Below are 27,535 nucleotides of genomic sequence, written 5' to 3' on the forward strand. Positions count from 1 at the left end.
ACAAAACATCAGCACCAATAAAATTATTAAAATGATTATTGAGGGCTGCCCTGGTGGCTCAGGGGTAAAGAATCCACTTGCCGATGCAGGGGACATGGGCTTGATCCCTGATCCAGGAAGATCCCACATGCTGCAGGGCAACTTATCCCGTGCGCTGCAATTACTGAGACTGTGCTCTAGGGCCCCGGAGCTGCAACCACTGAGCCCATGGCATCCCAGAGCCCATGCTCTGCAACAAGAGAAGCAGCTGCAATGAGAAACCTGTGCACTGAAACTAGAGAGGGTTAAAGAAATAAACTAGGTAGGTTAAATAATTTGCCAGTAGATATGGAGCTGGGATTTAAACCCACACAGTCTAATTGCAGAGCCTGAGTTTGAAACACTACAGTATATTGCCTTTTATGTTCATATATATATATATATATATATATATATATATATATATTTAATAGGGCTTCCTGGTAGCTCAGTGGTAAAGAATCTGCCTGCAATGCAGGAGATGCATCAGATGTGGGTTCGATCCCTGTGTTGGAAGGATCCACTGGAGGGAGATTTGGAAACCTACTCCATTATTCTTGCTTGGAGAATCCCATGGACTGAAGAGCCTGGTGGGCTACAGTTGCAAAGGGTTGGACATACTGGGCAACTGAGCATGCATACACATAAATATTTAAATAAGCACGAAAAAGATGTAGAAAGAAATACACCAAAACGTTACACAGACTTTCTTCATCATGTAGAGATTATAATGCAGGGAGTGATTTATAAATAAGATGGTTTTAATTCTGTATCACCATCACAACTTACATAGTTCCATTATGAGGCAGTAGGAGTTTTTCTTTCTAAAGAGCTGTCCAGTTCTAACATTCTAGAATTCCTCAAGGCCTCTGCCACCTCTGGAGTTTGGTGTGAGGAGGAGGCAGAGGCAGGAGGTGGTGGTGGAAGGGTCTGGGGAGCTTGTCTCACAGCGCTGGAGGGCACTTGAAGCTCTTAGAGGTTCCGGGCTGCTCCCCCAGCCTCTAACCTTCCACCTCTCCCTCTAGCCCTTCCTACCATCTCAGCGGCTTTTCTGGCCTCTCTAATTACCAGGAATACAGAGGAAACCACAGCTTCTGTTTAGACCAGAAGGAAGAAAAGAAAAAAAGGAGTTAGATACCCGTCAGTGGCACTTAAGGGAGGATGGTTTCCAAACTGGACCCTGGGAGGGGCAGTGACGGAGCAGGGGAGGGGTCAGGTCTGAGATGGGCGGCGGCCTGACCAGGTAGCCTCAGACCTATTATGGAGCCATAGGATTCAGGAACACACTCCCCAAAATGTCAAGCGAAGTGGGGTGGGAATCAAGTCAAGTCGGGTGGGGTGGCACATGTGCCGGGTGCCAGGAACCATATGAGTGGGCCTAGCAGCAGTGGGGGCTCAGGGCTGCTTGGCCTTCTTGTGTTTTCTCAGCTTCCACTATCAAAAGGGCATCAACGAGGACTTCCCTGGAAGTTCAGTGGTTAAGACTCCATGCTTCCCCTGTAGGGGGCACAGGTTCAATTCCTTGTCAGGGAACTAAGATCCTACCTGCCCTGAGGTACAGCTAAAAAAAAAGGGAGGGGGGGCATTAACAAGGAGGCTGGTGACCAGGTGGTCTGATGACTCCAGCTGTGTCCCCGAGGAAGAGCTGAGGGGGTGGGCCAGGGATGGGAGTAGGAATGGGTAAGGGAGTGTGTTCTGCCTCTGAGGCACCACCATGGGGAGGGGCTAGACTGATGCCTGAGTGTCATGATATATCTAGCCTCCATTATGAGAAGTGCTGGGGAGGTGTGTGTGGGCTCAACACCAGAATTTCCCCGCCTCCCAGAGCTGTCTGGAGTTGAGCCAGTTGCTTGTAGAGATCTCTCTCAGGGCTGGTGTGCAGGCCAAGACTTGGGGCCCCACTGTTGGGGGGAGGCAGGGTGGGTGTGTGTGGACATTGGACTGGACAACCAGCCAGGTCTTCTTCCCCAAAACCCTGCAATGATGATAACAGTAGTCAGGCTGAGCACCCACCGTGTGCCTGCATCATCTCATTTCACTGTGAGAAAAAGGCATAGTTATTATTTTACAGATGAGAAAACTGAGATCCTGAAGACAGTTAAGCAACCTCCCAAGCTCATGCCACCAGGCAACAGCCAGGCTGGCACTGAACCCATCTGTTTGTCTACAGAGCCTGCATTCTCATCTAAGATCCAGCTGGCTTCTAGCTGCCTGGGGATTTTTAGTCCTAAAAGGACTAGGATGCTAGGAGCCCAGGATGAGCAGACCAGTGAGGGATGGCATCCTTGTTTCCAGAGGCTTTGATATTCTCTTTCAAAGTTCTGACTGGCAGTCTGAGATCTGTAGACCTATCCCTTCCTGGGGAGCAGATAGGCTCCCCAAGCTCTCTCATCCACTTAAACTAAGTGACCACAGCCCCTAAAGACATGGAAACCTAAAAGCAGCTCTGCGGGACACTCCCCAGAAATTACAGGCTTGTGTTTTTGAAGAGACCATCCCTAATTAAAGGAGAATGCCACGGAGAGGGCTGTGACCTGAACAACCACCGCTCTCCTCCCACTCAGCGCCATGCTTGAGGGTCCATTTTTCCTTCTCATAGTCTGCAGGGTTGAAAGGACCCAGACCTGTAGATCTGCAAATTCTAGTTTTCAAACTTCAAATTGTATAATGGTGAAACTTTTTGTTCAAAAGACTTGATTTGTGGAATGCCACTATCAAGCATTAGGCACTCCTATTTCAGTCCCAGAGTCTTACGTAAGCCACCTTGTATAATCTCACAATAGCCAGCTGAGGTAGATATATCATGATCCGTGTTCTACAGATGAGGAAGTGAGTTGCACAAAAGAATCCATTACTTTTCCCTCAAGGCCATGCAGTTAGTAGGTAGTGGATGTAGAATTTGCACCCAGATCTGCTCAAGTCCTGAGTGTGGCTCAATACCTCTGGGCTCTAGGAGGGAGCTGGGTAGGTAAAACTATGTTAAGCTGCCTTGGTTTGGCTTCTGCCTTGGTTTGGCATCTGCCTTGGTTTGGCACACTCCTGTGCCCTGTGGAGCCATTGTGGAACCAGACCGGCACCAGAGAGTAGTTTAAAAAACTGGAAACAAGTCCAGTGTCCATCAATGTTGAATGAATAATACTTTGTGGTATGGCCATACAATGGCATACTACTCAGTGATAGGAAGAAATAAACTACTGAGACCTCAATAACATGAGTGAATGTCAAAGTCACTGTGGTGAGTGGGAAAAGCCAGACAGAAATGAGTCTATTCTGTATGACTGTATTTATAGAAAAGTCTAGGAACTGAAAACTGATTGATAGCGGCAGAAAGCAGATTGGTGGTTACTTGGGGGTGGAGGGAGGGATGGGAGGATTACTAAGGGGTCTGATGAGAGTTTCCCAGGTGATGAACATCACTCTCTTGATTGTGGTGATAGTTTCATGAGTGTGTCTGTATATCCTTTAATATTATATATAGGCTTAAGTTGTGTGCCATTTATCAAATGAAGTTATACCTCATTAAAGTTGTTAAAAAAAAAAAGTCAAAAACTTGTGTTTAGCAGGAGACATGGATAGGAGATGACTTGTTCAAGCTTGCTCAGGGTCGACGGGCTCCCTCTGTGGACCCTCTGCTACCCTCTCCCAAGTCCAGCACTGGACCCTGCCCGGGCTCTGCCTCCAGCACCACAGGGCTTGTGTGGCTTCTCTCCAGCCCTGGGGATGTCAGCCCTGGAAAAGGTAAGGCTTTGGCCATGGAGGACACGGGGGGAAGGTGGACAGAGGCAAAGGTGACGGGAGCCTGGAATAGTGAGCCCCAAGAGGGGCTCCAGACTTCTGTATTCACACAGGGACCTTTTACAAAAATATAAACCTGCTAAAAGGATTGGACCAGGTAATTTCTGCCTCTGTAAGATTAACTCAAAGGATGCCTCCTACACATCTACCATGTCTGAGTCTGTCCTGGTCCACTGTCTTACAGGGACCAGATACAAATGAATGTCATATTATTAGAGAAATGCTAATCAAAACTACAATGAAACATCACCTCACACCAGTCAGAATGGCCATCATCAAAAAGTCTACAAACAATAAATGCTGGAGAGGGTGTGGAGAAAAGGGGACCTTCTTGCACCATTGGTGCGAATGTAAATTGATACAGCCACTATGGAAGACGGTATGGAGAGTCCTTAAAAAACTAGGAATAAAACCACCATGTGACCCAGCAATCCCACTCCTAGGCATATACCCTGAGGAAACCAAAATTGAAAAAGACACATGTACCCCAATGTTTATTGTAGTACTATTTACAATAGCTAGAACATGGAAGCAACCTAGATGTCCACTGACAGATGAATCGATAAAGACGGTGTGGGATATATACACAATGGAATATTACTCAGCCATAAAAAGGAATGCATTTGAGTCAGTTCTAATGAGGTGGATGAACCTAGAGCCTATCATACAGAGTGAAGTAAGTCGGAAAGAGAAGGATAAAAATTGTAAACTAACACATATATATGGAATCTAGAAAGATGGTACAGATTAATGTATTTACGGGGCAGCAGTGGAGATACAGAGAACAGTCTATGAACATGGGGAGAGGGGAGGGGAGGGCGAGGTGTATGGAGAGAGTAACATGGAAAATCATATTACCTTATGCAAAATAGATAGCCAATGGGAATTTGCTGTATGTCTCAGGAAACAAACAGGGGCTCTGGGGTGGGATGGGACGGGAGATGGGTGGGAGGTTCAAAAGGGAGGGGACCTATGTACATCTGTGACTGATTCATGCTAATGTTTGACAGAAAACAACAAAATTCTGTAAAGCAATTATCCTTCAATTAAAAGATAAAAAAAAAAAAAAAAAAGACTGACATAAACATAAGGGCAGGATGCACAATAAAAAGCCCCCAAATAGCCGCCATTACACATCCAATCAAATATCCCCACTGTGCCTGCTTTCTGCACTGAGGGAACAGATGTGTGGCCTGATCTTGAGGACAGGAAAGACACATGGATGAAAAGCTTTGCCTCAGCCCTGAAGCTAGGAGGATAAATGCTGGGAGGGCCAAGAGGAGATATAAATTACTTCCAGTTGTGGAGGTTTCCTGGAGGCTGTGGTATGCAAGGGAGGGAAAGGAATTTGTACGTGGAGACAGGCGGTGGTGGGGAGGCGGGCGAGATCATTCCATCTTGAGGCAGTGTGAACAAAAGCAAGGCAGCTGGGAGATGCAGCTGGCTGCAGAGAGGGCTGGGAAGGCTGGGCAGGTGGGCTGGGGTCAGGCACTGGGGCAAGCACCGGGGTGACATGTGGACACATTTGCTCCCCCCACAACACACACACACATCCTGCTGTGGGATCTCATTGGCTCCTGCTGCTTGGGGCATTAAAGACCAAAACCTAGGGCCTCAGCTGGAAACCTGGATTCCAGCAGGGAGTGGTAGGGTGGAGAAGAATCAAAGCAAAGGACCTCCTCCAAGGACCACTTGCCCCAAGAGGCACCAGTGTCTCCATCCTTGGGCGTTCCCAGTGGGCCAGCCAGCATCAACCAGGTCTCCTGGGAAACTGTGAAAATGGAAAAACTCAAGTTTGTACTCCCAGAGTCCACAGAAACGGTCTTCAACATCTCTGTGGATGGTCAAAGCCAAAGAATAGCACCATCTTGTGGCCAAGACACCTAGATACCGGGAAGGCTGGGAGAGGCCCTGTGCCCCTGAGGGACCACAAAGGCAGAATTGGATGAGACTTGTTTTAATGCTCTCATAATGGGCCAGAACTACACTAGCACACAGTTTAGAGCTGGCAGAGTTTTACTTAAGGCCCCGGGGGTGCAGATACTGTGCGCTGTACAGATGAGGAAACTACTTCTGGGACACATGGAGTGACTGGTCCAAGATCACAGGTGGCCGAAGGCAGAGCCAGGTCTCATCTCAGGTCACTGTTCAAAGCAGTGATGTGGTTCCCAAGACCTTTCAGTAGGAATGCCAGGTCAAAACTGCTCCCACAAGATGCCTTTTTTCCCCTTTCTCTTACAATCATGCAGTGAAGTTTCCAGGATCTAAATGCTGTGCGATGACCTCATCTCGCCCCAGTGGCCCATGGGAGATGTGCTTATATATTCTTCTGTTTCAAACATTCCTGTTTTAATTTCTACCATGGCATAACCCACATAACCATAAACTCTTTGAGACACTCAGAAATGTTCAAGCGTGTAAAAGGGTCCTGAGATAAAACAGTTTGAGAGCTGCTGCCTTAAAGTATTTTAAAAAAAGTAAATAAAGCTATACAAACGAAAACATTCCCTTTGTTTTGATATAACTGAATCAACTCTGTGAGGCACTAACTTTTAGGTTGACTGGGATTCTAATTGCCATCTCTATAGATATTTGATTAATTAAATACACATCAAAAAAATGTACGTGAATAGAGAATGTTCACTGAGTGATTTCTAACTGGCAAGCACTCTCTAAGTGATTTACATGAGTCATCTCATTTAATCCCCACAACCACCATTTGCAAGAGATGCTGTTACCACATTTTATGCCTGTGGACACCAACAGATTACGTGGCCCAGCTGGGAGATGTGGAGCTTGGACTCTACCCCAGACAGTCTCTCTCTTCCCATTATTCTGATATACAAGCACATCTTCCCATCATTATTCCCATTACCATACAATTTTACATCCCTTAAATGCATTCACTTGACAGACAAGTTTTTCAACATATGGAGTCTAAGAAAGTAGTGAAAAGAAAGAGGATCACCAACCAAACCCAACACCTTCACTTATAGATGAGGAAAAGTGAGGCCCAGAGAGGGTGAGTGATCTGCAAAAGCTCATACAGCCAAGATTCAGGATCCACTGGACCTGGGAGCTGTCAGAATGCCAACCCAAGGAAGCACTGTAGTTATTTCCTTCACAGCAACATGTGAGCAGCACAGCATGTAAGCAAGTGACAAGACCAGGCAAGAGACAGTATCACCAGCAAAATTGGCTTGACTTTATTGCAGGGAAGCTACAGAGGAGCAGGACAAATGAGGGTCTCCGCAGGAACTACCATTGCTGAGCAGGATTGCCAGGTCCTAGATCTGTCTGGAGGGCAGGAGAGGATCAGCATCCTGGAAGAAATGAGAAGTGAGGTGGAACACTGGTGCCATCTGCTGTGCACATGGAGACATTACAAACGCAGTAAAGATTCACGAAGAGGCAGTCGCAGGGGGTGAAGTGGGAAACCCAGGTGCCGAATAGGACTAGAACCCCATGTCCAGCCCTGCACGCTGCTCCTACAAGAATGCCTTGACCTTGCTAAGCCGATCACTGCTGAAGCCCTCTTCCAGGCTCTCGCAGGGCTGCTGGAGCTCTTCCTCTGCCCTGTTTCAACTTAACTGGGATGGCAACAAAAAAAAAAGCCATGAGCAAACAAATCTGCTAAGAGCCAGATGATCAAGGAGACCTAATAACCAATAAATATTCATCCTCTGGTTCCTGAACCTGGCTTCGAATCAGTCACTGAGGAGCCTCTTAAAACAGACTCAGAGACAGATGCTGCCTGGTGTGTGGGAGTAAAACTGGCTTGATCAGTGATTCTCACCCAGTGCTGTGGTGTGAACCTCCAGGAGCCTCTTCATACTACACATCGTTACTGACAGGTGTGCAGACCAAACACTATGATGCCTGAATTTGCTGTGAATATGGGGGTGGTGAGAGTGGGCCGTGGATGAGATGATGGCAATGACTCGATAATGTTGGATCTGGGTGACGGGCATGTGGAGATTCATTTTACGCCTACACTTGCATAGTTTTGACAGTTCCTATAATTAAAAAAAAAAATCTAAAATAGATAAATTATGAAAACTACTATGAGAACGTTCTATCTAGCCATTGAAAGGAATGAAGCACTGGTACATGCTAAGCTTGAGTGAATCCTGAAAACATTATGCTGAGTGAAAGAAGCCAGACACAAAAGGTCATATAATGTTTCCTTTTGTAGGAAACATCCAGAATAGGTGCGTCCAGAAGGGCAGAAAGCAGATTTGTGGTTGCCAGGGGATGGAGAGAGGAGGCATCGGGGAATGAGTGTGAGCTTCAGTGGGTACAGGGAGTCTTCCCAGTGTGATGAAAGTTTTGAAACTGGAGTGGAGGCACAACACTGTGAACACACTATACAGGCCCACGCGCGGCACATGTGAGGAACGGTGAGCTGAACGTTATGAGAATTTCACCTCAGTTTAAAAGGAAGAGCCTACTATGAGAAAAAACACACATTAAGCTATACATGGTTTACAATTGGCAGGTTTTACTTTATATATATATATATTTATTTTAAATTTATTCATTTGCCTGTGTTGGGTCTTGGTTGCAGCATGGGGGATCTAGTTCCCTGAGGAGGGATTGAACTTGGGCCCCCTGAATTGGGTGTGCAGAGTGTTAGCCACTGAACCACTGGACCACCAGGGAAGTCTAGGTATTAATTTTTTAGTTAAAATTTACATGCTCAGTCAGGAGTTTCCAATTCAGTGTGTCTACACTGGGGCTCCCACATGTGTGGAGCCACTGAGTAACTTTTCCCTTCCTCCATCCATCCTTGCAATAGAGACTTGTATAAACACAATCTTTTACCTAATATAAAATAGGGCTACTTAGGTTAGATGGAGGGGCCCAGGGTCCCCCCTTCCCTCTCAAAACCCCAGGGACACAGGATCCACCATGATGAACACTGCTGCTGCTGCTAAGTTGCTTCAGTCATGTCCGACTCTGTGCAACCCCATAGATGGCAGCCCACTAGGCTCCTCTGTCCCTGGGATTCTCCAGGCAAGAATACTGGAGTGGGTTGCCATTTCCTTCTCCAATGCATGAAAGTGAAAAGTGAAAGTGAAGTCGCTCAGTCGTGCCTGACTCTTAGCAACCCCATGGACTGCAGCCCATCAGGCCCCTCCATCCATGGGATTTTCCAGGCAAGAGTACTGGAGTGGGTCACCATTGCCTTCTCTGGATGAACACTGGTATGGTGGAAACATTACTCTCCCTTTAAAGAGCGTCCTTCATATTCAAAGGGATGTCATAGCAACCCCCACAAGGCAGGAAAGCAAGGTAGAGGTTACAGCCCCATTTTATAGGAGAGAGGACTAGGTCTCAGGAATAAAAGACAAATGTCCAAAGTCAGAGTGTGAACTGAGGGCAGAGCTAAAACTAGACCCCTGGAATACTGATTATTCACCCTGGGCTCCTTCCTGAACATGGTTGTATCCGTGGGCAGAAAGGGGAAGAGGAAGACAGGCACACCTGATCTGCATATGATGTCACCAGACACACAGGACATCGCCACAGCGCAGATTCCAACACCCACCTTTAGGAAGGAGGCTGCGGCTGAAGGTCACTGCCGTGGCGCGCCAGGCGGTTGGACACCTGACTTGCAGCCTGCTCCTGGCACTCATCTGCGTGAAGCTTTGGTCAAGTCACTTCCCTTCTCCAGGCCTCGTGTTTCCTGATTACAGTGAGAGCCATGGCCGACATTAGGGATGTTGTGATTGTTGTCATCCACGCATTAAAGGTGCACAGGGGCAGTGCCCCCTAGGAGGACTGTGCTCTGAAGGGTTCTGAGGCTGTGACTGGGCACAGAGGGAAGGAATGCTGCATGGATGACTAAAGTCTGCCCTGGCTCCGCAGTGAAGGGTGCTGGCACGGTGCCACCTGCCTTTCTGGATTGTGTAAAATCAAAGGGAACAGCCAGCTTAAACACGCTGCTGAGGTTTGTTTCTGTTGTTTTTCACCTTTGACGGCTGTGTTATACTTTAGTGTACAATGTGATGATCTGTAACTTATCAGATGAATACACCCACATGGAGAAGGAAAGGGCAACCCACTCCGGTATTCTTGCCTGGAGAATCCCATGGACAAAGGAGCCTGGTGGGCTACAGTCCAAGGGGTCGCAGAGTTGGACACGACCGAGCGACTAACACACACACACACCCCCATACCCTCACCAGACTAGTGTTCATTTTTCTAGAATTTCCATAGATGAAAGCATACAGTACGTTTCCTTTTCTTGGCTTCTTTCACTCACTTCTTTTATATGTGAGATTCACTGAAGTTGTTGCGTGGACAATAGTATTCAATTACATGGCTATTCCACAGTTTGTTTACTCACCTAGTGATGGCCACTGAGTTGTTTCCAGCTTTGGGCTATTACAAGTCAAGCCACTACCAGTATTTACAAGTCTTTGTATGGACAGTGCTTCCCATTTCTCTTGGGTAAATACTAGGCAAGGAATGGCTGGGTCATATAGTAAGCTTTAAGAAGCTACCAAACTGATCACACTTGTTTTTGCACCAGTCTGGGAAAAGGGCGTGTTTGGGAAGCTGATAACAGTTCTAAGTGGGGATGGAAGCCAAGGTGAATTCACTTACCTGGTCAGTGAGCAAAGCTTAGGGACTAAGTGAAGTATAATACCTCTGAAGGGACCATTATATTACCAAAGTAAAAGGCACACTGCCCAGGGCCAGACGCTTACATTTAAACCCTGTTGATCACAAACTATAGCCCAAAGTCATAGAGGCGTCTCCGGGATACATCAAGCAGTGCTCTTTCTGCTCGCAGGAGACTGGAAGGAGTCCCTGAGCTTGTGGTTTGCATTAGGTAATGATATACTTGGTGGCCATGTCAGGGCCTTACCCACCTGCCCATGTTGGTCCATCCTGCAGGCTGCTGGACGGGGCCTCTCTATTTGGGGCCAAGGTAGGAGACAGCCTTTCCTGTTTTCCCCAGGGTCTCCAGCAAAGTGTCCACGCTGTGCTCAGAGTTGATACAGACCTTTTTGTTGGGCAGGTCAATGTCAAATTGAACTCCTGCAGGAAGTGGGGTGGGGAAGACAGACATATACCCAGTCAGGCTCTTAAATTGTTCACCCCACTCTTTCCCTCTCCTCTAGACCAGGGATTGGCAAACTTCTGAAAGGGGCCAGAGAGCCCATGGTTTAGGAACTGTGAGCTGCATGGACTCGGCCCCATCATCTTCTGTAGATTGTTTTGTGTTGTTGTGGCTTCCCTGCTGGCTCAGCTGGCAGGGAATCCACCTGCAATGTGGAAGACCTGGGTTTGATTCCTGGGTTGGGAAGATCCTCTGGAGAAGGGAAAGGCTACCCGTATTCTGGCCTGGAGAATTCCATGACTTGAATAGTCCATGGGGTCACAGAGTTGGACATGACTGAGCGACTTTCGCTTTTGTGTCCGACTCTTTTGCGAATGCATGTATTGCAGCTTGCCAGGCTCCTCTGCTCATGGGATTTCCCAGGCAAGAATCTGGAGTGGGTTGCCATTTCCTTCTCCAGGGGATCTTTCTGACCCAGGGATCGAACCCATTTCTCTTGTGGTTCCTGAATTGGTAGGCAGATCTTTACCACGTGAGCCACCTGGAAAGCCCCATATTGTTTTACACGCCTGAAAAAATGTAAAAACCATTCTCAGCTATGCAATAACAGACTGTGGGCCCAAAGGCTATAATTTGTCTATCTCTCCTCTAAATAAGGGCTGTAAAAATATTTTTTTTCTTAATTGCAAAAGTAATACAGACATGCCAATTTTTTTTTTGGCCACATTCTGTGGTTTGTGGGATCTTAGTTCCCTGACCAGGGATCGACCCTGTGCCCCCTGCAGTGGAAGCATGAAGTCTTAACCACTGAACTGCCTGGGAAGTCCCCAGACACACCATTAAAAAAAAAAAGACAAGCATTTTTGAATAAAATTTGAAAGTGTAAGGCCCCCGACTATTTCCTGCCTATAAGAATCACTGAATAATAGGGACCCATCCAGTGTTTCTCCTGATGGACAAATGAAAAGTCATTTTCCAAAGTAGCATCATACTCTGTAAACAAGTTACTTATATGTCACTTTCCAGTGTCCAGGACACCTTGCCATCTTAGCACATATAGAGACTTACTTCATTCTTTTTGACAGCCACACCATATCCCACAGTGTTACTATATCACAGGGCTTCCCAGGTGGCCCAGTGGTAAAGAATCTGCCTGTCACTGCAGGAGATACAAGAGACTCAGGTTTGATCCCTGAATCAGGAAGATCCCCTGGAGCAGAGAATGGCAACCCTCTCGGTATTCTTCCCTTGAGAATCTTATGGACAGAGGAACCTGGAGGGCTACGGGCCATGGGATCACAAAGAGTTAGACACAACTGAGCAACTGTGCACACACACACCATCTATCTACTCAGTCCCCATCTACAAGACACTGAGGTTGCTTCCAATTTCTCACTATGATCAAAACAATGTAGATATACTTGAACATATCTTATAAAACTTGTGAAAATATTTCTATACCATGAATTCATAAAATGGAAAGTGTGGGGCAAAATATTGGTGTACTTTAAATGTTCACAGATATTGCAGAACTGCCCTCCTAAAGAGCTGTGTCCATTTAAGGACCCTTGGTGGCATATGTGAGTAGGTACAAACGGGTCTTGTTGAAATAACAAAGGCAGAGTCCCAGGCTTGGCTTCACCACTGATCTCGGCTGGGTCCTGCCCATCACAGGCCCTAGTCTCCCCATCAAACATGAAGGAGTTGGGGTCAGCCAGCCCTTGTGGGCGCACCAGCGAAGGGACCTCAAAAAGCACATGGCACAGGATTTAGTCCTAACCTGACTCTGGACCTACTGGACACCAGGGGCGGAGGGCAGTGCATCCTGGCTGCACTCTGGGTTTTGTCTTTTGCTTCAGAAGGGCCTCCTCCTCTTTAGAGTAAATATTCTGGTGGCATCATAGAGCTGGAAGACACTCTGGGATCATGAGACCCAGTGGGTTTCAAAGCTATGTTTCTAGCAACCCAGGTCCCCAGGCAGGTGTTCTGGAGCTGGCAAGAGTGAAAGCAGGCTGGCCTTCACTTCATCCAGACCTGCTGCTTGTATACAGAGGCTTCCGAGCAGGGTTTTACTCTTTTAAAAAAGAAAAAAAATGCATTTATTTTTGGCTGCACTGGAACTTCGTTGCTGTGCGAGCTTTTCTCCAGTTGTGGTGAGTGTGGGCTACTCTCTGGTTGTGGCGCACAGGCTTCTCATTGCAGCAGCTCCTCTTGTGGAGCACAGGCTCTAGGGCACATGGGCTCAGTAGTTGCAGTTCCCGGGTTTTAGAACACAGGCTTAGTAGTGCACGAGCTTAGCTGCTCAGTGGCACGTAGGATCTTCCCAACCCAGCCCAGGGATCGAACCCATGTCTCCTGCACTGGCAGGCATATTCTTTACCACTGAGCCACCAGGTAAGCTGTGGAGTTTCACCTTAAAGCATCCAGAGCAAAGCTAAGAGACTGACATTCCCATACTACAGCTGGGGAAAGCCAGGCCCCAGAAGAGGAGGCCATGGTCACACAGGAAGTTAGTGGTCAAGTTCTTTCCATTGCTTCAGATTTTTTCAAGTTCAGGTTCCAGTTTATAGTCTAGAAATTAGCCGTGGACTCACTATGAGACTCTGGGCAAGTCACTTCCTGCTCTGGGGCCTGGTGTCAACATCCCCATTCCACAGATGGAAAGTATAGCTCAGAGAACTGTTTTAAGTGCTAACAAGATGACAACCCCATGAGAGCCCTTGGAAAACTGGGTGTTATTATTGTGGGAGGTCTGACTCAATGGACATGAACTTGGGCAGAGTCCCCGAGATGATGAGTGACAGGAAGGCCTGGTGTGCTACAGTCCATTGGGTTGAGAAGAGTCGGACATGACTTGATGACTGAACAACAAAAACAGTGGGAGTTGGGAGGAAAGTTTAAGAAGGAGGGGGCATATGAATACCTGTGACTAATTTATGTTGATGTATGGCAGAAACCAACAAAATATTATAAAGCAATTATCCTTCAATTAAAAATAAATACAAAGAGAAAGAAAATTGGGTGTTTTATTATCCAGGGTTTTAGAAATGAAAATCTTAAAAGATGGATTGCCCCCAGGACTCTGATTACAACTCTGTTGTTATCTCATGGAACCCCAGACCCTAGCCCACTCTGGGCCTCAGTTTCCGCAGATGAGAAGTGAGGGGACTGGAGAATGGTTTTCTAAATACACCCAAAAGGGGTGCTTTAGAAGTTCTGCCAGCATGACTGACTGAAAGTTTGTTTCTTAAAATGTTACAACTTTTAAAATCTTAATAGAAAATGACACTCAAATGTATCACATAACAAAAGTTACCACAGTGGAGATGAATGTAACATAGTAACTAGTCCTGCAAGGGCTCCTCCAGGCCAGATTTACTGGCTGAGTCATTTACTGGCTGTGTGATACCAATAGATCATTCAACCTCTCTGAACTTCAGTTCCCTCCTGCTCGCAACAGAGATGGTCAAAGAAACTATCTGAAACGGTTGTGGTGAGGATTAAATGACATGATCCACAGAAGCCATGAAGCAGAGTACTTGGCACATGCCAAGTAACTCAGTACGTTTTGGTTTCACTGTTATTATCAGCTTAAACTCAAGATTCTCCTGCTCCATGCCTGCATTCATTTAATGTAAGTGTACCAGTCTCCCCACCCCATCCCCAACCCAGGGCCACTCACTCACCTCCTAGCTTGTTGAGGACTCGAGTGACTGCGTTAGAGCAGCCTTCACAGGTCATATCCACGGAGAACTCGTGCTTCTGAAACAGACAAAGGGGACCATGAGCCAGGTCCTGCACAGGGACCCCCACACCCACTAGCAGGCAGGCCCACTCAGGGCCCCAAGACAGAGGGCAGAGAGAAAGGGAAGATCGGGCTGTCATCAGACTCATCAGTAGCTTGAGTCTCACTCTACTAAATTGTACAGTGGAGTAACTCAGGTTCTCTATATCTCAGAGGTGGTTGTGTTAAAGGACAGAATCCCTAGAAAATTTTTAGCAGTATCTGGCACACAATGTATCGAATCACCTGGGAAGGAAGTTTAAAATGCGGGTTTCTAGTCTCACCTTCAACATCCTGGTTTTTCAGCTATGCAATTGTCTGAGGATCACTAGTAACTCTGGTCAGGGGAGTGGGGGGAGGCATGCTCTGAGCAGTGCTGATCTGGGGGTCGTAATTATGCATCAGATCACTCCCTGCATTAGAATCACCTGGGAGCTTATTAAAAACTATGGGTTCTGGTCAGCAATCCAAAGGGCTGAGGTGTCCACTACCGCCAATAAGCTTCCATGGTGATTCTGAAGTACAGAGACCACTGTCGCATTCCAAGTACCTCAGAGGCAGCACTTAAGTCCCAGAAAGGGAGAGAATTTGCCTGGGTTCCCAGTGAGCTAAAGCTGGCCCAGTAAGAGAACTCAGGTTTCTGGACTCTCCATGTGGGCTCAACATCCTACCATATCCAGGATATCTAACAAACCAAGGGCATGAAGGCAAGCTCCCAGAACATGAGTTCTATTCAGTTCACTGCTGCATCCCCAGTAAAGGGAAAGGTGAGTGCCTGGCACAGGGGAGGGGCTTAATACAGTTTGTTGAGGGAATGGATAATTGATACAGCTGCTTGAAGAACCCTGGGTTCTTCCTTTGGTTTCAAACAAAGGTTATTTATACCAATACTTCCTTTATTGTAATCTCTGAAAATGAGACCTGGCTTCAGATCCCAGCTCTGGCACTTAGTAGCTGTGTGACCATGAGTAAGGAACTTTACTTATTCCTTTGTGCCTTGGTTTCTATATCTGCAAAATGGGGATGAGAGTTCCTTTCCAGGCTGGTGAAGACGATGAACACAGGATTTTAAGCATAGCAGCCAGCATGCAAGATGGCCCCATGATCTCTTCAGTTTAGTTCAGTTTAGTCACTCAGTCGTGTCCAACTCTTTGCGACCCCATGGACTGCAGCACGCCAGGCTTCCCTGTCCATCACCAACTCCTGGAGTTTATGCAAGCTCATGTCCATTGAGTAGGTGATGCCATCCAACTATCTCATCCTCTGTTGTCCCCTTCTCCTTCCACCTTCAAATCTTTCCCAGTATCAGGGTCTTTTCAAATGAGTCAGTTCTTCACATCAGGTGGCCAAAGTATTGGAGTTTCAGCTTCAGCATCAGTTCTTCCAATGAATATTCAGGATTGATTTCCTTTAGGATGGACTAGTTCGATCTCCTTGCAGTCCAAGGGATTCTCAAGAGTCTTCTCCAACACCATAGATCAAGAGCATCAATTCTTCGGCACTCAGCTTTCTTTATAGTCCAACTCTCACATCCATACATGACTACTGGAAAAACCATAGCCTTGACTAGACGGACCTTTGTTGGCAAAGAAATGTCTCTGCTTTTTAATATGCTGTCTAGGTTGGTCATAACTTTTCTTCCAAGGAGCAAGCATCTTTTAATTTCATGGCTGCAGTCATCATCTGCAGTTATTTTGAAGCCCCCCAAAATAAAGTCTGTCACTGTTTCCCCATCTACTGGCCATGAAGTGATGGGACCAGATGCCATGATCTTGGTTTTCTGAATGTTGAGTTTTAAGACAACTTTTTCACTCTCCTCTTTCGCTTTCATCAAGAGGCTCTCTAGTTCTTCACTTTCTGCCATAAGGGTGGTATCATCTGCATATCTGAGGTTACTGGTATTTCTCCCGGCAATCTTGATTCCAGCTTGTGCTTCATCCAGCCCAGCATTTCTCATGATGTACTCTGTATATAAGTTAAATAAGCAGGGTGACAATATACAGCCTTGATGTACTCCTTTCTCTATTTGGAACCAGTCTGTTGTTCCATGTCCAGTTCTAACTGTTGCTTCCTGACATGCATATAGATTTCTCAGGAGGCAGGTCAGGTGGTGTGGTATTCCCCTCTCTTTAAGAATTTTCCACAGTTTGTGGTGATCCACATAGTCAAAGGCTTTGGCATAGTCAATAAAGCAGATGCTTTTCTGGAACTCTCTTGCTTTTTTGATGATCCAATGGATGTTGGCAATTTGATCTCTGGTTCCTCTGCCTTTTCTAAATCCAGCTTGAACATCTGGAAGTTCACAGTTCACATACTATTGAAGCCTGGCTTGGAGAATTTTGAGCATTACTTTACTAGCATGTGAGATGACTGCAATTGTGTGGTAGTTTGAGCATTCTTTGGAACTGCCTTTCTTCAGGATTGGGATGAAAACTGACCTTTTCCAGTCCTGAGTTTTCCAAATTTGCTGGCATATCGAGTGCAGCACTTTCACAATATCATCTTTTAGTATCTGAAATAGCTCAACTGGAATTCCATCACCTCCACTAGCTTTGTTCGTAATGATGCTTCCTAAAGCCCACTTGACTTTGCATTCCAGGATGTCTGGCTCTAGGTGAGTGATCACACCATCATGATTATCTGGGTCATGAAGATCTTTTTTGTACAGTTCTTCTGTGTATTCTTGCCACCTCTTCTTAATATCTTCTGCTTCTATTAGGTCCATAACATTTCTGTCCTTTATTATGCCCATCTTTGCATGAAATGTTCTCTTGATATCTCTAATTTTCTTGAAGAGATCTCTAGTCTTTCCCATTCTATTGTTTTTCTCTATTTCTTTACACTGAGCATTGAAGAAGGCTTTCTTATCTCTCTTTGCTATTCTTTGGAACGGTGCATTCAAATGGGTATATCTTTCCTTTTCTCCTTTGCCTTTTGCTTCTCTTCTATGATATCTGCCTCTTGGTATTTATGCCCTTGAGTAGTCTCATCCCAATGTCTTGTAGAATATGGCTGAAGTGATGTTAGGGGACCTTGGAGGCTAACTCATAAAAGACATGTGTTGTCTGCCTTACTCTCCCTAGGATCATTCACTCCAGAGGAAACTGGCTGTCATGTCCTAAGGACTCTCAAGCAAACCTATGGAGAGGTGCATACAGTGAGGAACTGAGCCCTTTGGCCAACAGCCATGTGAGGGAGCCCTCTTGGAAGCTGATCCTCCTTCAGAGGGCCACAGCCCTGGACAATATGGTTACCGCACCTCCTGAGAGCCCCTGAGCCAGAAACACCAGTAAACTGCTTCCAGAGTCCTGACTCTCACAAACTGTAAGTTAATGAATATTTGTTGTCTTAAACCACTAAGTTTGGGGGGCAATTAATTAGGAGTGATAGATAACTAGTATGTTAGGTAAAGAGATTGGAGCCTAGTCGTAGGTTCCACTGGGGTAAAAAGTTAGCTATCAGGGACTTTCCTGGTGGCCCAGTGGCTAAGACTCTGCAGTCTCACTGCCAAGGGCTGGGGTTCAATCCCCAGTTGGGGAACTAAACTCTGTGGTGTGGCAAAAAAAAAAAAAAGTTAGCTATTCAGATTATTATTGTTATTACTTTATTCCACTTCCCTCTTTTCTATCCCTTCAAAAGAAGAAAAAACAAAAACCTATGGCTACATTTTTCATGGAGTATTTCAAATCTGTTACCTTAATAGGAATTCTGGGCATAGCACTGTATCTTACTGGAAGACCTCAGGCAAAATCCTTGCCCTTAAGGGCCCCAGTTCCCTTATCTAAACCATTAACCAAGTAAGTTTTCTCAGCCTCAGTGCACTTAAGAATCACATCGGGCCTTGGGGACCAGCCAGGTCTGCAGGCTGCCTCAGTGGGCACTGTGGCTCTGGGTGGGCCCTGGGACCCTCCATTTTTATTTTAACCCACTGAGGAGACAGAAGGGTAAGACCACACACCTGAGAAAAACTGGTCTAAATGGCTTCTCAGGCTCTCTCCAAGTCTCAAACCATCTTTGGGTCTGGATTATCATCATGCTGTACAAGGGAAACTGAGGCCAAGAGTGAAGTACTTCGGTTTTTCAGTGCTGAGTTATATAACCATCATTTGCATCATTACACAACCAGAAAACCACTATTTTACTGAGGCCAAATCTGCAAAACTTGCCTTAAAGAAAATAGTCTTCCTTTTCTTCTAGTTAAACACATTTGATTCTTTCAGCTAATTTTGTGACTATTCGGCAACAACCACAACAAATTCTGGAAATAAGGATTTCTAGTGAGGACTCCAAAATCTTGCCTTTAACAGGTGGTTCTCAGTAACAGCATCACCTGGGAACATGCCAGAAATGCAGACTCTCATGTCCTACCATCAGGCCTCCTGAATCAGAATCCTCGGTTTTTAACAAGACACCCAGCTCATTCCTGCCCACATAATAGTTTAAGATGCTGCTCCAGCACACAAACTGGCAAACTACAGCCTGCCTGCAACCTGGCTTTGTAAAGTTTTACTGAAACACAGCTAAGCTCATTCATTTACTTTCACACTAGAGGGGCCGAGTTGAGGACCTGTAACAGACCATATGGTTCATGAAGACTTAGATATTTACTGTCTGGCCCTTTAAGAAAAAGTTTGCTGACTCCTGCTCTAGAGTAATTGGTAATCAAGATTAGTCAGTGGGGCGGGGCTTCCCTGGTGGTCCAGTGGTTAAGACTTAGCCTTCTAATGCAGAGGTTGCAGATTCGATCCCTGGTTGGGGAGCTAAGATCCTACAAAACTTACAGCCAAAAAACCAAAACATAAAGCAGAAGCAATATTGTAACAAATTCAATAAAGATTTTTAAAATAGTCCACAACAACAACAACAGATTGGTCAATAGCTTGCATCTGTATACCAATCCAAAGCTTTAATGGGTTTGCAAGACCAATATAAGACCTAAATCTGTTGAGTACCCACTATGTGAAATGCTCTTTATATAGTATCTAAGTCAGTCCCCACCCAGCTTGGAAAGGGAGCTAGTCACCCTACTAAGGAGAAAACTGAGGTTCCAGGGGTTAACTAAGTCACCCAGTCACGTGGTGGGTATATATGGAGGTTGGGACTTGAACTCAGGTTTTCCTGGCTCCAGAGACACCTTGCTGGTTCCAGACTAGCAAATGGGGCTGCAGAAACCCTGAGATAGGGACACCTTGGGAAGGAGCACAAGTTTTTGCTGCCCAAGGACCTAAAGTCAATAGATCTCTAGAGCTTTCTTTTGTTGGCTATGAAGGACAGGTCTCTTTCAATCCTGCACAGTACAGAGGTCAGAAGCCAGCAGACGGGCAATCGTTATTCAGTGCTCTCTTCAGTACCTCTGAGTTGCAAAAGCAACTGTGGGGGTTGTGGAAAGCCTCCTTAATGAGTAGAGTAATCCGTTCTTTACAGAGAATCCTAGGACTGGCCCCACCACTGAATGCTTGACTTTGCACAGAGCCAGCCCCTCAGCGCCTCTGCTCTGCTACCTATAAAACAGTTTCTGTAAAGAAGATGAAAAAGCCCAGTCATCTGTACAATCCTTTAATAGAATCTCAGAACTGGAAGGGCGGGAATGGAATGGAGTCATACTATCCAGACGCCTCCCAGAGGCGAAATGCTTTCTCAAATATCCAGAATATTCAGTCTTTGAACACCTTGATGATTGGAAATTTACTAATATTAGAGTGCCTACTATGTGCCAGGCATTGTCCATGCATGTCTTTGTTTAATCACAACAACCCCACAAGATAGGCCTTAGTATTGTCACTTCTTGACAGCTGAGGTTAGGTCACTCACTCAGGGTGACAGAGAACAGCCACTGTGGTCCTTGTTAACACAGGGTTGAAACCTGCCTGCTGTAGTTCTACCCAATTTGTTCTAGGTCTACACAAGAGCTACCATTCCTTCAGGACTATGTCAGTGGCTGAGCTATGAATTTTACTGGCACTTTTTTCCTGTTACTACTACTGACAGTCCTATGAGGTTGCAGTTTTTAATCCCCATTGTATGCTGAGGAAATCAAGGGACAGAAAGGTAAAGCAGTGTGTCTAAAGTCACCAGCTGGCAAGGGTGGGGGTTGGGGCACAGATTTTTCAAAGGAGTTTCAGAGATTCCAAGTGTTTGTGTGAGAAACCTTTCAGGTGACTCATTGTTCCCTTTCCGGCTTTGGTGTGAGTCCCTTGATTAATACCCTTCTTCCTTCAGCTGTTCATCTCATGATAATACTGCCAAGTGCCCTCTTCATTCTGATCATCCACTCTGGTGGGTCTTTTGTCAAAATCTCCAGAAGTATAAAAAAATAAATGCCCAGAATTTAACGTAGAATAGAGCCACCCTCAAGCTGGCTTTTCCCTCATGCCACCCAGCCACGGAAACCTGGTAGCCTCCACTATCCCAGACCCAGAGTGATTAGTGTTGTTCTCTGACACTGTCACAGGCAGATTTGCTCAACTCGGAGGGCTGGTTCTCTCAGGTTCTTTGTTCATACTTTGGGTTGTCTGAGGATTTGTCTCAAGGTGCCTGGCAAGACCCAAGGGAAATGACACTTGAGATGTTTGTAACCTGGCCCGGAGGAGCCTCTGGCTCACCTGTCAGCTCCCCAAAGCTAGGCTGCTAAGACACAGGGCATCTGTGGGATACCTCTAGGTACCCACTTGGAGCAGAGCCATAAAATCAGGCAACCCTGGGGAAAAGTGTTAAGCACCACAAGACACCAGCCAGGAGCCCCGAGATCAGATCAGGAACAGAACTTCCTCCCAAGCCAGCATGACTACTTTTATTGAGCAATTATCATGTGAGTTCAGGAGAGACTTGGACCCTGAAGATAAGAGGCTTAATCTGAGCGCACCCATTTCTCAACACCACCCTGAATAAATTAGTGGACCTTGTTTTGTAATCTGAAAAAGGCCTTAATTTTTTACCTACAAAATGAGACCACGAGACTGAGTCAGTTGCAAAGGTGCCCTAAGACCTGCTCTGCCCATCCCAAACTCTGCCACTGAGCAACTGGTGACTTTGGGCAGGACCCCGAACCTCTCTGGAGCCCATGGGTTCAGGTTCATTAAGTGACCGGTAGGAAAGGTTGAAAGCACTCTCTCCATTCAGCACGGCCCAACTTGAAACTCAAGAGTGGGCAGGGGAAGGGAAGAAAAACACAGATCTCTGAACATCCGTCCTATATGGGAGGCAAAAGCCACCGCAAACCCTTCTTTCAGGCCAGCTCCGCCGGAAGAGGCATCCAGGTGGGACACCAACTCCCTCCCTGTGTGATCTCTGCGACTCCCTGCCCCTATTGGAGTGGTCTCAGTTTCGCCGTCTATGCCTGAAAGGTTTAGGCTTGTAATCGCATGAAGGCTAGGAGCTTCCATATGCTGAAGCCTGACTCCCAGATAAAATTCTTTTTGGGATCCGATTTTCTGGAGGGTCGCAGAAGCTGGGGGGAGCTAGGTGGGAGGGGCAAGAAGTGAGGCGACAGTTTCGGCCGCTGCCAGAGCCCTTGAAGAGGGACGTCTGACCCAACGGCGGTGCAAACGAGCAAGCCGGAGGCCGCGGTTCTGCGCGGGGCGGGGACGGCGCGACCACTTACCGGCATGATTGAGGAGGAGGTGGTGGCTGCGGCGGTGACTACGCCTCCACCGGCTCTGAGCGCTGACGCGGCCACGCTTCCGGGTGTGCACGCCACAGGAGCCGCCCTCTGGCCCCGGCCCCGCCCCCTCCGGTCCTGGCCCCGCCCGCTCTGGCCTTGCGGGCTGGCAGCCACCTGAAGGCCGTTGGCCTCTCCGCTGACTTCCGGCCGGCACGGGGCCCCTGGACGCCAGCCACGTCTGCGCTAGGCGGTGGGAGGGACAGCTCGGCTAGCTTGCCTTGTTGGTTGGCCATTTTTAGAACGCCTGCTCGGTGTCAGGCTGATATTAGGGGCTGGGAAGGCCGGGCCCCCCGCTGTGAACAGGCCAGACACAGCCTCCACCCCACCCCCGTCCCTCCCTAGAGGGACAATCTCAGTTACTTACTTAGTATTTGCTGATTGCCAGCCGTGGGGCGGCACTATGCTAGGCATCCAAGATGCACTAATGAACAAGACACAGCCTAGCAGGGAGCCAGGGAAGCAAGAGGATCATGCAGGACAATACAAGTGTTAAAGGAGCTTGTGCCTTTGGAGCCATGAAAGGATCTCTCGCTCAGACTGTAGAGGATGGGGACGGTTCATGAAGAGAGGAGGCTTGCAGAGGAGGAAGTCGTGCTTCATCTCAAGATGGAAGATGGACCCATTGGGAAGGAAGGAGACAGAACAGCATGTAAAAGTTGAAAGGGGGACGTCCCTGGTGGTCTAGTGGTTAAGAACCTGCTTTGCAAGAAGATGTGTGCGCTCAGTCCTGTCTAACGTCTTTGCAACCCCATGGACTGTTGACTGTTAAGTCCACCAAGCTTAAGTGTCCACAGTCAAATAAGTATTAAAGTTGAAAGGCATTAGAGGGCATGCCTTGGGAGGCCGAGATATTTAGACTGAGAGGCAGGCACAGAAAGAGATGGGGAAACAAGCTACAAAGACATGAGACCCATATCCATGAGTGAAGACACACAGAGGCAGAGAAGTTCTAGTATCTTACAAAGAGGTGTACCAAGACCCAGGACTTCACACACACACACAGAGTACCAGGCTGGTTCTATCCTTGTAATATCCAAGGGGCTCCACCATCCAAGTTAGTAGTGTCAAAGTTCTCTCACCAGTCAAACTGCTTGGAGAGCTTATTAAAAACTCAGATTTCTAGTCCTTTCCTTAGATATACTGTCCCTTAGTTTCCAGGTGCACTTATAGTCTCCTTCCTCCTTCTGGTTTTGGGGAACCACGTTGAACATAACTGTTTTTTTCTGCTATGCTGCACAGCATTCAGGATCTTAGATCTCTGACCAGGGATCGAATCTGTGCCCCCTGCAGTGGAACCACAGAGTCTTAGAAACTGGACTGCCAGAGAAGTACCAAACTATAGTTTCGGTACATACATGGAACCCTTTTGAGAAAGTGCTGGTTGTTGATTTATTGTCTCAGTTCCAATTCAACCTTTTTGCCTGCTTGTGAAAATCTGAACCATTTAAACATTGTTTTATTGCCTAATGGCACGATATTAAGCATTGTCAATAAAGACCCTGGAGATACTGGAGGAGAAAAGGTTTTCCTTTCTGATTCTGGTGTGCTCATTCTCCAGGCTCTTGCAGTATGTGTAATTGGTCTCTGCTTAGCTTCTGAGGTGGAGAAGGCAATGGCACCCCACTCCAGTACTCTTGCCTGGAAAATCCCATGGACAGAGGAGCCTGGTAGGCTGTAGTCCATGGGGTCGCTAAGAGTACGACACGACTGAGCGACTTCACTTTCACTTTTCACTTTAACGCACTGGAGAAGGAAATGGCAACCCACTCCAGTGTTCTTGCCTGGAGAATCCCAGGGATGGGGGAGCCTGGTGGGCTGCCGTCTATGGGATCACACAGAGTCAGATAAGACTGAAGTGACTTAGCATAGCATAGCTTCTGAGGATGACTTCCCCAGCACCAGGCTCCTGCTGTGTAAGGGACCAGCAGGACCTAGCAGCCAGCAGCTCCCCCCAGGACCTACCCTGCTTATGTGCTTTCATACAGTAACTGGGGTGAGATGATTTTCTATGAATAGCTTTCTCCAGCATCCTAGTGGATAGTTTTCCAGCCTATAGGGTGAATTTCTAGCACATTCCACCAGCATGGTACCATAGCCACTCCTCTGCCATTCACAAGGGCTGGAGCTTAGCCTGGGTGTGTGGGGTGCAGGATTCTTCATTGGGCACAACCATTGTACTATTTTAGCCCTATGGCCAGTGGCTGTGCCCCAAATCTGCTACTCCTTTATTCTTTCAAGTTCTCTTTACTTCTCAGTGGCCAGTCCCTCTTTACTCATGTTAGTTGCTCAATCATGTCTGAGTCTCTTCAACCCCAGGCTCCTGTCATGAAATTCTCCAGGCAAGAATGCTGGAGTGGTCAGCCATTTCTCTGAGAATATTTTATCAATTGCCGAAAAAATAAGAATAGGAGCATCTTGGATGATTTCATTAATAATTTAAATAGATTTCTATTTACATTAATTTATATTGATCTTATATCCCACACAAATATATTCAAAATTTTGTATCTCATACATTGTTATTAGATGTCTATCAGTTCAGTTCAGTTCAGTCACTCAGTCAGTCGTGTCTGACTCTTTGCGACCCCATGAATTTCAGCACTCCAGGCCCACCTGTCCATCACCAATTCCCAGAGTTCACTCAAACTCATGTCCATCGAGTCGGTGATAACATCCAGACATCTCATCCTCTGTCGTCCCCTTCTCCTCCTGCCCCCAATCCCTCCCAGCATTAGAGTCTTTTCCAATGAGTCAAATCTTTGCATGAGGTGGCCAAAGTATTGGAGTTTCAGCTTTAGCATCATTCCTTCCAAAGAACACCCAGGACTGGTTGGATCTCCTTGCAGTCCAAGGGACTCTCAAGAGTCTTCTCCAGCACCACAGTTCAAAAGCATCAATTCTTCAGCGCTCAGCCTTCTTCACAGTCCAACTCTCACATCCATACACAACCACTGGAAAAACCATAGCCCTGACTAGACGGACCTTTGTTGGCAAAGTAATGTCTCTGCTTTTCAATATGCTATATAGGTTGGTCTTAACTTTTCTTCCAAGGAGTAAGCATCTTTTAATTTCATGGCTGCAGTCACCATCTGCAGTGATTTTGGAGCCCCAAAAAATAAAGTCAGCCACTGTTTCCCCATCTATTTCCCATGAAGTGATGGGACCAGATGCCATGATCTTCATTTTCTGAATGTTGAGCTTTAAGCCAACTTTTTCAGTCTCCTCTTTCACTTTCATCAAGAGGCTTTTTAGTTCCTCTTTACTTTCTGCTATAAGGGTGGTGTTATCTGCATATCTGAGGTTATTGATATTTCTCCCGGCAATCTTGATTCCAGCTTGTGCTTCTTCCAGCCCAGCGTTTCTCATTATGTATTCTGTATATAAGTTAAATAAGCAGGGTGACAATATACAGCCTTGACGTACTCCTTTTCCTATTTGTCTATAGGACATTAGAAAAACTGGCAAAAAGATATCATTACTAAATTTCAAAAAGTAGAATTCCTTTTTGTGTGATTCAGTTATACATATTCTGTGTATCATTCTTATCCTTTACAATAGTATAGGCAATTTTTATTTCCTTTTTGAAACTTTCCTTTGTCACATTTTAATTTAAAAATTTTTTCTTTGTTTTGGCTGTGCTGGGTCTTTGCTGCCTGGGCTTTCTCTAGTTGCAGCAAGTGGAGGCTACTCTAGTTATGTTATGCAGGCTTCTCATTGTGGTGGCTTAAGTTGGTGCGGCTCACAGGCTCTAGAGCTCAGGCTCAGTAGTTGTGTGCATAGACTTAGTTGCCCTGCAGCATGTGGAATCTTCCAGGACCAGGGATCAAACTGTGTCCCCTCCGTTGGCAGGCAAATTCTTAACCCGTGGACCACCAGGGAAGCCCTTGCCATATTTTCTATAAGGAAAATATATTAAAAAATCACAGGGAAAAATATTTTTAAAAAGCAGACTTCGGGAATTCTGAGTTTCAGACTGCCCAATAATCTCATTACTAGCCTTCTCAACTTGGGTAAGTCACTTCATCACAAGCCAGTGGGCCTGGGAAGTGGGCCCTTTCTGACTGTTGGGAGGATAGGAATGTATAGACTATAGTCACGTGTAGTGGTGGTTGGAATCAAGATTGCCAGGAGAAATATCAATAACCTCAGATATACAGATGACACCACCCTTATGGCTTAAAGTGAAGAAGAACTAAAGAGCCTCTTGATGAAAGTGAAAGAGGAGAGTGAAAAAGTTAGCTTAAAACTCAACATTCAGAAAACTAAGATCATGGCATCTGGTCCCATCACTTCATGGGAAATAGATGGGGAAACAGTGGAAACAGTATATTCTGGGCTCCAATATAGCTGCAGGTGGTGATTGAAGCCATGAAATTAAAAGACGCTTACTCCTTGGAAGGAAAGTTATGACCAACCTAGATAGTATGTTAAAAAGCAGAGACATTACTTTGTTAACAAAGGTCTGTCTAGTTAAGGCTATGGTTTTTCCAGTGGTTGTGTATGGATGTGAGAGTTGGACTATAAAGAATGCTGAGTGCCGAAGAATTGATGTTTTTGAACTGTGGTGCTGGAGAAGGCTCTTGAGAGTCCCTTGGACTGCAAGGAGATCCAACCAGTCCATCCTAAAGGAGATGAGTCCTGGATGTTCATTGGAAGGACTGATGTTGAAGCTGAAACTCCAATACTTTGGCCACCTGATACAAAGAACTGACTCACTAGAAAAGACTCGGATGCTGGGAAGGATTGAAGGTGGGAGGAGAAGGGGACGACAGAGGATGAGATGGCTTGATGGCAGCACTGACTCGATGGACATGAGTTTGGGTGGGACATGAGTTTGGGTGGACTCTGGGAGTTGGTGATGGACAGGGAAGCCCGGCGTGCTGCGGTACATGGGGTCCCAGAGTTGGACACAGTTGAGCGACTGAACTGAACTGAGTGGTGGGTGGGTTCTCAGACATTAATCGGTGCTTTCTTCCAGGAATACCCTACCTCTAAACTCCACCTACTGGAGTGATCCTATGGCAGATACTGGGGTTTGTCTGTGTCTGTTAAAGTTGCTCACTTGTGTCCAACTCTTTGCCCGCCAGTCTACAGGCTGGAATACTGGAGTGGGTAAGCCTTTCCCTTTTCCAGGGTATCTTCCCAATCCAGGGATAGAACTGGGGTCTCCTGCATTGCAGGCAGATTCTTGACCAGCTGAGCTACC

General features: G+C 46.5%; 1 protein-coding gene across 3 annotated transcripts; it reads right to left on the reverse strand.

Moving 5' to 3' along the window:
* Positions 1-785: 785 nt before the first annotated feature.
* On the reverse strand, positions 786-22,399 carry ATOX1 (antioxidant 1 copper chaperone). 3 transcript variants are annotated; one of them, XR_001351537.2, is made up of 5 exons: positions 22,270-22,399; positions 14,572-14,647; positions 10,695-10,863; positions 9,365-9,502; positions 6,997-7,136 (listed from the first exon to the last, which is right to left on the reverse strand). XR_001351537.2 is itself a non-coding variant. In XM_014478939.2 (4 exons), the coding sequence occupies exons 1-3, from the start codon at positions 22,273-22,275 to the stop codon at positions 10,739-10,741; spliced, it is 207 nt and encodes a 68-aa protein (XP_014334425.1). In that variant the 5' UTR covers positions 22,276-22,399; the 3' UTR covers positions 786-1,993; positions 10,695-10,738. The 3 variants fall into 3 exon arrangements, 2 of the variants coding, with proteins under 2 accessions (XP_014334425.1, XP_005898280.1); XM_014478939.2 differs by lacking the exons at positions 6,997-7,136; positions 9,365-9,502 and adding an exon at positions 786-1,993; XM_005898218.2 differs by lacking the exon at positions 9,365-9,502.
* Positions 22,400-27,535: the final 5,136 nt, after the last annotated feature.

This window comes from Bos mutus, chromosome 7 (genome assembly GCF_027580195.1).
Source record: "Bos mutus isolate GX-2022 chromosome 7, NWIPB_WYAK_1.1, whole genome shotgun sequence".
Lineage (NCBI taxonomy): Eukaryota > Metazoa > Chordata > Mammalia > Artiodactyla > Bovidae > Bos > Bos mutus.